General features: G+C 34.6%; 1 protein-coding gene across 1 annotated transcript; it reads right to left on the bottom strand.

The window, feature by feature from the left end:
• Positions 1-7983: 7983 nt before the first annotated feature.
• Positions 7984-10061, bottom strand: LOC149421398 (uncharacterized). The gene is made up of 2 exons (XM_089634703.1): positions 10008-10061; positions 7984-8847 (listed from the first exon to the last, which is right to left on the bottom strand). Exons 1-2 carry the CDS (start codon positions 10059-10061, stop codon positions 7984-7986), a joined length of 918 nt encoding a protein of 305 aa, XP_089490829.1.
• Positions 10062-10371: the final 310 nt, after the last annotated feature.

The raw sequence follows: 10371 nt of genomic DNA, 5'->3' as shown, positions 1-10371 counted from the left end.
TTTTATGACCGAGATGGTATTTACACAATACCGCTATAACATGACATACAACTACGACTCAAACTAGAGATTTACAACTAACATACTTTACGTTTACAAATATAGATTGTTATGATTTCTGCCCGTGGTATTTATTAGTGGTAAGATATTAAATATATCAAAAAAATAAAGTTAATATATGGTGTATAATAGATGTTTTTATTTACAGGAAAACCTCATATTATGAGGCTTTATGACAATTTTTTTGAAAAACCATATTTGGAGGAATTATTGTTATCGATTAACCGTTATTTGGTAAGACGACACAAATTACAAAAACAATTTTTACGTTGCTCCTCGAATTATAATTTTTACTGCAACACATCCTCTACAATTATTAACTCCTCTCCTAACATTTCGACAGACAACAGTGGAGCGATGTTGTGTGTAGCTAATTATTGTTTGGCTATAAAGGTAATTAAATAGGTTAATCATTATTGCTGACAGTCGAGCTGAATGGAAAACTATTGACTTTAGTTCCAGAACTGCTAACTTCCTGTGTTCATATCCATATAGGTACTGTTTTTTTTATGCGAGTTAATGTTTATCTGATTCCAAATGATTTGAGATTTTCACAGTACAAAAGTGACTTATTTTTGGGGTATTATGCCTTGTTGCTCTACATCCTTCTTTAGCCAACGTTTCGGAAAACTTTACAGTGTCCATCATCAGGGCAGATGTGTAAGTGTGTGCTTATGTATGCTCTAAGAGCAGGTAATACAACTTAATTTACGATGGTTTTTTGCGTTTAGTTTTGGTGTAGCCGTCAATTATCAGATACACGCCGGGATTTGAACTCACAACCTCCGGTTTCGCAGTCAAGAGTCCTACCCATCGAACACGGAGGGCTTTCTATAAACATATATATTGTTTCTAATTTTTATTATTGATAATTCCAACAGTTTAATAGGTCGGCTTAATGTTACGACTATCAACGGAACATAAACGACATTCAGGCATTCAATTATATACTTGTATATATATCACCTGACTGACTGTAACTGTGTAACTGACCCAAACTATGCTGGACTTACACCGCTACCTCACGGGTCGGTCAGCCGCGTGCAATAGAAAGACAATTTTGTGCGAAGTTACGTTGCATAGACTTACGTTGATTCAAAAGAATTTATGTATTTTGGAAATCTTATTAAATATGTAAATTGGGATTTGTTGATTTCATACCGATCCGACTGGAGTTGACATTACTGTTGACCGACAAAACCGAGGTACGTATGACGTCACGTGTATTCCATCAGGTTTCGATCGTTTTGGAGAGCTTTGAAAATTATTTTAACAATGAAATCGACATTTGTAAAAAAGTATTTAAGTTAGACGGTAATTTTCATTTCTTAAATTACTGGATTTCTTTATTTAGGTAGGTAGATAGAGTAGTCTATTTATAAAAATATCTAACATTCCTGTCAAGTCGAATAGATTTTTAGACTGCTAAAAAAACAAAATATGGAAACCATAAAAAACATGTAGGTAGGTGGTAGGTACCTGCTAAATAAAAACGTCAAAATAATTATAGGCATTTCTTGCATCAAAAAAAGTAGGAAAAGTAACAAATAAGCTATAAGCACAGAGAAAAATGAGTATTGCTAATTTATTAAGAATTAATTAAAATTATTGGTAATCCGGTAAAAAACAGGATTGCAGGCCGTTTCCTGATAAACAATAATTGCATATATATGTTTTGATAATAAAAATCGAAAAATATAAAATCAAGTGTTCATGCACCTGCATTTGCCCTGATAATATAAAATGACGAAATGCGAAAATATTGGGATTTTTATCACGAAGTCCGACTTCGCAATAATACATTGGTTTTTTACTATAATTTTATCAGGAAACCTATCAATTTTCTCGTTAAGGGCCTGCAATCCCGATTTAATGGGATTACGAATAATTTGAAGAGATTCTTAATAAATTAGCAATGCTTATTTTTATACGTGTGGTAATGATTTTCTGAATAAACTGCTTATTAGTTTACTTAGAATAAATCTCACCTCATCTTCGGCGATAATAATAAACAATGATAAACTGTCAGTTTTAATATCATCAGCTTCTACACAATACCCCTGAGAAAATATTAATATCCACAAGATGTTCCGCTCGCAGTTTTAATGCACCAGGAAATTTTAAGATAGACAATAAATTTATCATGGCCCGGGCCGAGTCTCTTAGGCGCCGGGTTCGGCCCGCGGTCCTTTGTAATAGTTTTGCCGCCCTTTTTCCAGGGCTAGGCACACTTTGTCATATTTTAATTAATAAAGCTGCCACGAAACTTATTTGGGGGAACGACTCACCGTTCCGCCTGCTTATTTGCGACGCCTTCTCCAACTCAAATATTAAACTTCTCAGGTTAGGAATTAAAACGGAGTTTTTTTTTAATGTAATAAAAATGAACATGTATTTCTTTTAGTTAATTTTGTAACTCGTCCGATTTTCTTCATTCGATGGAGTTTTTTTATAATCTGTTTCGTGTTTTTATAGTTTTTTTGCGTTTATCGTTAATTTTATGTACTTGGTAGAGTGATTTTGTACGATTCTGTCACCTCATAAATGCAAACAACAATATTTTTATGTTATTGTGAACGTCAATCACAGCTTGATAAAACATTTTCACAGTATCGACGTAAGCCATTATGTAAAAATACTGATTTCTGGTGTCTGTGATGTTAACTATGGTTCAATGAACTCAGATTTGTTGTGAATTCAATTTAAAATTGGAACTGATGTGTTCAAAAAATCAGACAAGTGATAAAGTATCTCCCTATAATATAATATTTTTTTACCAGAACATTACTTTAATTCTGTTCTAAATTTGAAATGTGTATTTATTTTTCAAGTGCTTTTTAGCTGACATGCGATTATCAATCCACTAATTATGATTGCTCGTGTTTTTCATGGGTTGCCTGTTGATATGTGTTTTAAATCCACTATGAAGGAATATCCGTACATATATAGAAAATAGGTACACACGCTCAATAAGCACATTTTATTTTTAAAACACTTTGTAAAAGTTAGATAATAATGAATTTTAAAAGTTATTTCGTTAATTTAAATTAAAACCGATTGTTCAGTTGGCGGCCATTTTTAATGACGTCAAAGTTTTAAAGTTAGTTTATTTTCTTCTTTTATTTAAACCGAACTATTAACCTATTACCCTAAAATAGGTTTTTAGGTTGTTAGTTTGGGTTTAATCAAAAAATAAAATTTAAAAACTATTTCTATATTACTATGTCAAAACATGGCGTGAAGAAAAGACGGTAAATTGTTCGTTTTTTTATTAAAAGTGCGTATTCCATATATTTACCGGATTTTATTTTAATTTTTGCATTATTTAATATACCTGGATTCTAGATGGTACACGGAGAAAAACGAATATTGTTATTTTATGAATCTCTTCAAATTATTAGTAACTAGCTGTACCCCGCCACGCATTGCTGTGGGTTAGTTTATCTGTGCAGATAGAGAAACAATAGCATGTGTTGCTTTTACGTCCAACAGGCGCTGTTTATCGCTGTTTTTAATATATGCTGATATTAGTAAATATTTGCTAGGTTTGCAGCTAGAGTTCAGTAACAACACATAACACAAATATAAAATCATATTAGTACTTACATTCGTTAGCAGATCGGGTGAGTTGTGACCCTTCCCGCTCATCTTGGGAATTTCCTTTAGTTAAAACAATAAAAAATTATAATATTTAATTTTTTTTTCTTTCCTTTTAGGTAATTATTGTCAACACTTCACACTACACTTGTTAATAGGAACTGATTTTTATTCTCCATTATATATTAATCTTTTCTTTTATCTGATTGTTCCGGTCATTTTGACAGATTTGAATGTAGGTTGCCAATAAAAAAAAATTATAAAAATTACACTCTTTACTGTTAAAAATCACAATATTGATGTTCTAGCATGATTGACACATTGTGTGCAAATGTTTAATAACGATATCCGTTAAAACACGTATATAAAATGCACTTTAAAAAGAAGTTAGGTAGTGTTATGTCACTGAAAAACATCTATCTTAACTTTTTAATAAAAAACAAACTGTCACAGACAGTCCCAGCTGCAAAACGTTATTTAAAGTCTTTTCATTGGAAGTTTTCCACGCTCAAAATGTTCAATCTCATATTAACAGTTCCCCGCCCAGACAGCTGATAAGATGAACTAGAACAAAATCGTTCTTCCAGAAAAAATAAACTCGGAAAAAAAAAACAAATCAAACCGGACGAGGGCCGGCGATAAATCCTCGCGTTGCCAGTACGCCTTCCGCTACGAAATACTCGAATTTCCAAGTAGGTACTCCGGTGAATTAATCAAGCCCCCCACGATAAGATCTCCCTCACTTCGCGCCCGTTGTCACTATCGAACCATGGACTTTTTTTAAAATTTTATTTCTAATGTGTAGCCAAGTACTTTTGTCTATGGTTATCGAAACCGTCGCACTCAGTTTGGGTAGGTACCGCGATATCGATCTTTGTTTTTCTCGAGTCGCCTCACTGTTGACTGTCTTGTTTCTTGTTTGTGTCCTAGGCTCGCCGGCTGTACAGTGCACAGAGTGGCACGCGCGATGTTATTCGCGTACGAGTGCGGCACTTGTCGCTCGGCGGTAGGCGGGAGGAGGGCGGAGAGGTGGTCGGCTGGGCGGGTAGGGCGGGGGCGGGGGAGGGAGGACGGGCGCCCGCCCACCTAATGGCCCGCCTTGGCCACTGCCCGCCAGGCGGCGCCACCGCGCTTTGTAGCCGAGACGCGAACCCGACAGGTGTCAATAAAAATATTTATTTCGTTTTGATGAAGGCGGACAGTACCGACATCAGGTGTAAAGTTTATTTATTGTACAAGCACAAAAATTGCACTCTGAATTCAAACTCAGCAGAATTCCCAATTTTTTGTACAAAATTTAACCTTGTTCAGAACTACACAAAATTAACGAAATTATTTTTCAGAACAATAATATGCCTTACTAGGAGATTCTCTCAACGTGAACATGTCTACCTACATATCTAACAATTTATCTATGCAATCGGGGGCGTCACTTTTGAATATATACACAATTCGTTCTTTTGTACACCTACAACTATGAGTTAATATTCTCTGTACCCATCGCTCTGGTGAAAGGGCACCATTCGTAATCGAAACTTTGGTGACCAAGGTTTATTAAATAAATATCAACTCTACTTTTGCAACTAATCTTCTTATAGATGTACTTACTAAAACCTCGTACATCACAAGGCCGGGACACTGAATCAAATCAGCCTCCTAACTTGTATGAGAATCTCATAGAATAAAGTGAAAAAAAATTAAACGATTTTTTTTGTAAAATCCCATACAAGTTAGGAGGCTGCTTTGAATGAGTGTTCCGGCCTTGTGATCTAGGAGGTTTTGCTTAATTTCCATAGCAATGGAGGTTAAAATGGCAAATGTAAAATCAATGTCCAGTGTTTTTAATAAAACTGTGTTTATCTCAAGTGACCTGAGAGATAAGTATGTTTTTTCCTGTATTTGTTTGTAATGATAAAATTATATAGAGCCTAAGAATTAAAGATAAGTTGTACAGCGCCATTAAGGTGATTTTTCCCGAAATCGGCGCTATACAAATTATCCAATTATTATTATATCGGCGTATTTTGTGATCGGATGTAAATTTCCAAAACAGATTTGTGTCATCATTATGAAGTTTCGTTTCGATCAAATGGGATGGTATATACGACGTCAGGCAAGTATAAAAGAGACAGAACGTGTTCCAAATGGGCTGAAACCAAAACGTTTCTATCGATATCTAGTTTGTATTTTTAAAAAAATCTTGAGAAAAATCATTATATTTAATTTATAGCATAAATTGTTGATATAATTATATTTCTGCGCTAGCTACATAATATACACATTAGTTTTAATTAAAAAAAATGATAAATTAACATTACACAGTTCTTTATTAAAGGTAAAAACAACAATATGTATTAACTTAATCACAAATAATGTACTATAATATACACAATTAAAATTATAATAGCCAATCTACTATACATACAAAACACGTTTACCTATAAAGGCAAGTACCCTGAAGATGAAATTTGAATTAATTTTAACATTAAAGCAGTTATAAAAGTTTCATCACAAGAAAAGAAGGCCGACTTGATTCACGCGATCATTTACTAAGGACGGGTTGTTTCGGAGAATTTGAACAGTTCATCAAATTTCAACGTTAATTTTCGGGTTCTGTGAAAGACTTATTCAAGTTCTGTTTTTATATCATTGTAGGCTAGTTGCTTGACAAAACTGAAATAAAAACAGAACTTGAAAAAGTCTTTCACAGAACTTGAAAATGAACGTTGAAATTTGATGAATTGTTCAGATTCTCCGAAACAACCCGTCCTTAATATTTAATTAACCAACATTTCCAATTAATTGTATGCAGTACGGAAAGTAATTAAATGCGGACATATTAATATAATTTTAATTATACACCAAAAAAAGTGCGTTTGGAGTATTCGCGAACTGATTATCCGATAGTCAGATAATCCGGAATCAGAGTTGGATCAAACAAACCTTACATGGTATTACATTTATTACATATTACCATAGATTATGCAGGTGTCTGAGGGAGAAGGGGACAAACTTCGGGAGGTGACTCTATATGATAGTACATTTTTTTAATAAGTTTTTTCGAAATTTCAACGTTTTAAGGTAGTTTTCAGGATCAAAAGTTAAATTGTTTGTATGGAGTTGAATCACACCCCGAAGTTTGTGTACATTACATTATCCCTGTATAAAATTTCGGCAATTTTCTGGAATGTGAAAGTTTGTACTAAAAAATATAGCAAAATCCTGACAAAAAGCAGAGAATTCGTTTTTTTAAAGCAGTACTATCTCTCGAAGGTAAGCTCTGATGTCGTGAAATTTGCATGGCTTTTCTGTGAAAATTTTCTGGGTCAGCTTAAGCTTGGGTCGCCATTTCTATCGGAGCTTTGAAATGTCAATTTTCGCTACGTTAGCATAAGAATTTAACATCTTTGTCCAGTTCCAATATTCGTCAAAACATTATTAGAATGACGGTAGGTAACATTCAACTTAAAATAACAATTAAAATAACTTTCACGCAGTAAGTAACAAGTGCTTAATAATTAATTTAGACTTAGTCTGTACCATAGAATAAAGAATAAAACATCTGTGTTTTGTCATCCAAATATAAGCTCAATGTGGTCCTGTATTTCTATATAAAACTGTGATTCCTCAAAATTACGAAATTTGAATGGGATGGTGAAATACAATTTCACGATAGTGCGAGAGACATACCGCGTGCAAAATGGTCTAGAAACAAAATGTACTAAGTCAGTCGCACATGTGCTGCCATTCAAATTTAGTATTGCTAAATTATAAAGAATTTCTTCAAATTATTGGTAATCCATTTAAACACGGGATTGGATTTAAGCGAGATGCCAACTCAGCCAATGATATCATGACGATATGCGAAAATATTCAGATTTTCATTAACACATCTTCCGACATCGTGATAATATATTCGTAATTTACTAAAAGTTTATAAAAAAACCTTTTAATTCTGTCTTAAGGTCTGCAATCCCGTTTATAACCGGAATTACCAATAATTTGAAAACATTCTTAATAAATCAGCAATATTCATTTTTCTCCGTGTAGAAGGCACTCATAGTTTTTTTCTTTATTCTATGGTCTGTACAATGTAGATGTAGACCCTTAACTACGAGTGAGTAATTATTTACAATTAAACTAACACAATCTTATAAAAGTTGGTCAATGTTGTTTTGAGTTTATACAATAAAAGTAATATTATAAAAATAGACTGCCAAATCATTTTAACTAAATTGTTTTTCACATCAAGTCTTTTTTCCTACCCTGATTATCATTTTAAACAGCATATTTCATACGCTAAACTATACTTCCGTGTGATTGGTGTCATTGTCCCATCGCTAAGGGCTGTGTCATCATGTAGTGGTGCTGGAACATGTTATAGTTCTCCTTGGTGGCACACTGGTAGCTCACCCCGTTGGGGTAGGTGTAATAGTTCGGGTAGGCCTCCTTGTAGGCAGGGTAGTAGGTGGGCTTGCTGGCATCGTAGCAGGGGGACTCTCGCAACTCCCCCAGCCGGTCACCGTAGTCTGCCATGGGTCTCGGAGACGAATCATCGTGCAGATAAGTCGTATGGTAATCATAAGGATTATTTGTTATTATTTGAGGTTTGTATGTTTGTACATCTGGAGCGGTGCTACAACTGTCCGTTTCGCTTGGAATTTCGGGTTTTGTCGATTCTTTAATTTGTTTGTCTGATTTTTTGTTCTTTCTGCTCGTGCTAGCGTGCGTTTTGATGTGTTTCGCAAGGTGGTCAGAGCGCATAAATCTTTTAGTGCAGAGTGTGCAAGCGAATCGTTTTTCACCAGTGTGGGTTCTAAGGTGCCTTTGTAGTTCGTCTGATCGTGTGAAACGCTTCCCGCAGAAGAGCCAATTGCATATGAACGGGCGTTCTCCAGTATGCCATCGAAGATGGGCTTTAAGATGTGAGGTTTTTCCGTAGATCTTTCCGCAGCCGGGCACGTGGCAGAGGTGTTCCCTCTTGCTGCGGTCCTTGGTGAGGGTGGGGGCGAGTCCCGCAGCCTCCGTGAGGCAGTTGGGGCACCGACAGCGAGCGCAGCGGCGTTGCTGAGCGGGGGTGAGGGGCGCGCGTGGGGGCCAGGCGCCCCAACCACCCCCAGAACCCAGGGCGGAGGGGGGCGCCTCTAGGCCCCCAGGGGCGGTGCAAGACATCCCTCCCATGTAGGACATCTGGGAACAATAAAACATTATTAGGATTTTGCAAGAAAACTGAGTAACTACATATTTATACTAGTGATTCAAAAATCTGTAGAACCAAGAAAATGTTGTTTTAATGGGGTGAAATTATCATGTATTTATTTATACATCGCCCCACCTATAAATGTATACTATATGAAATATAGAATGTGCATATAATTGTAATAAAGGGACAAGGTAAATACATAGTGCACTAACAAAATATTGCTGTAAGATAATATTTATCATATCAATAGAATACAATAGGTGAAAAGAATCTACATAAGATTCATTTTATAGCCGATTATTAAACAACTGATATCTTATCAATTCCATTTACCAACATTTTTCTAAATCTTAGTTTTTAAAATATCGCACTATAAATACTTATCAAATCTGAACCTACGCAAATTCAGACCTTCAAAAACTTTAAGATTATATTATTTAAAATTTTATTGTAACATAAAAAGGGATTTAGAACAAGTTCGTATTTATGCACAAATCACTGATCGTCTGAAAAAAAAATTTGCTTTCATTTTGTTTTAATAACTTTAAGCACGAAGGAAAAAAACAATATTTGACAAACTTGTCGAATTCCGCTGCATCTTCAATACACAAAAAATATATAAATTACAGTTTGGTTTCAACGTAATTACTACAAGAAACAACTACTTATGCAGTGGGAGATGGTAAAAGAGGCATTTAAGTATCATTTTGTCTCAAACAAAGTTAAGATTGAAAGTTAAAAAATACGCATACATTATTAAAATAACCCTAACTAATACCTCCAAAAACCTATTTTTTTGTATTTTTACTTGAAAACCGACATAAACAGTTATCTCCATTAAATATTTAATAGTTGTTGTTTTTTAAAGAGCCTTTACATGAGTCGCAATTCGACATTTACCCCAACATTTGTATAACAATTTAGGTAGATTAATTAAAACCCAGATTTTAAAAAAATACCCATTATTTTAATATCAAGCAATGAGTCAATTGTCCAACGACAAATCGATGATCCATGATCTACGTTCAATCAAGCAATCTTAAAATCCGCAACATCTGACATCACCACCCGTTCACGGATCACACAGTGATATCACTGGGCACATTAATGATAGCCTAGAGATGAAACACGATATGAGATGACTAACCTGTTGCTGCTGCGGATGCTGAGCGTATTGCATTCCGTAGCAGGACTGCGGCATCCCTAAACACTCCATCATCTCTGTATATCTCGTAAAATGTCACCAACAATTGCACAAAAGTTTAAAAAATGTTCAAATAATTTTGTTTCCACTCGAAATCTGTCACTTATTCGTATAAAAATCGAAGAAAAATAGCTTTAATCGAATATTTGCACTTTGTATTTTTGTCAGATCTGTTTAATTGTCCGGATAAATGTTTAATAAACTCATCCAATGCTTCGATAAGCATCAAAACAAGAATAAAATTTTTTTTCGAAGATCCCAAATCGTTTATCCGAATAAAAGTTTTATTGTAAAAGGAAGGCAATGT

Source organism: Hesperophylax consimilis, chromosome 8, assembly GCF_061612785.1.
Source record: "Hesperophylax consimilis isolate HC1 chromosome 8, BYU_Hcon_1.0, whole genome shotgun sequence".
NCBI lineage: Eukaryota > Metazoa > Arthropoda > Insecta > Trichoptera > Limnephilidae > Hesperophylax > Hesperophylax consimilis.
The sequence above is the reverse complement of the archived record's forward strand: the minus strand, read 5'-3'. Positions and strand labels throughout refer to the sequence as shown.

Bases quoted from the DNA above. Each gene is read 5' to 3' on its own strand.
- LOC149421398 (XM_089634703.1), bottom strand. From the start codon at position 10,061: ATGCCGCAGTCCTGCTACGGAATGCAATACGCTCAGCATCCGCAGCAG. The intron at 8,848-10,007 runs GTTAGTCATCTC...TATTGTTCCCAG, and splicing joins AGCATCCGCAGCAGCAACAG to ATGTCCTACATGGGAGGGAT.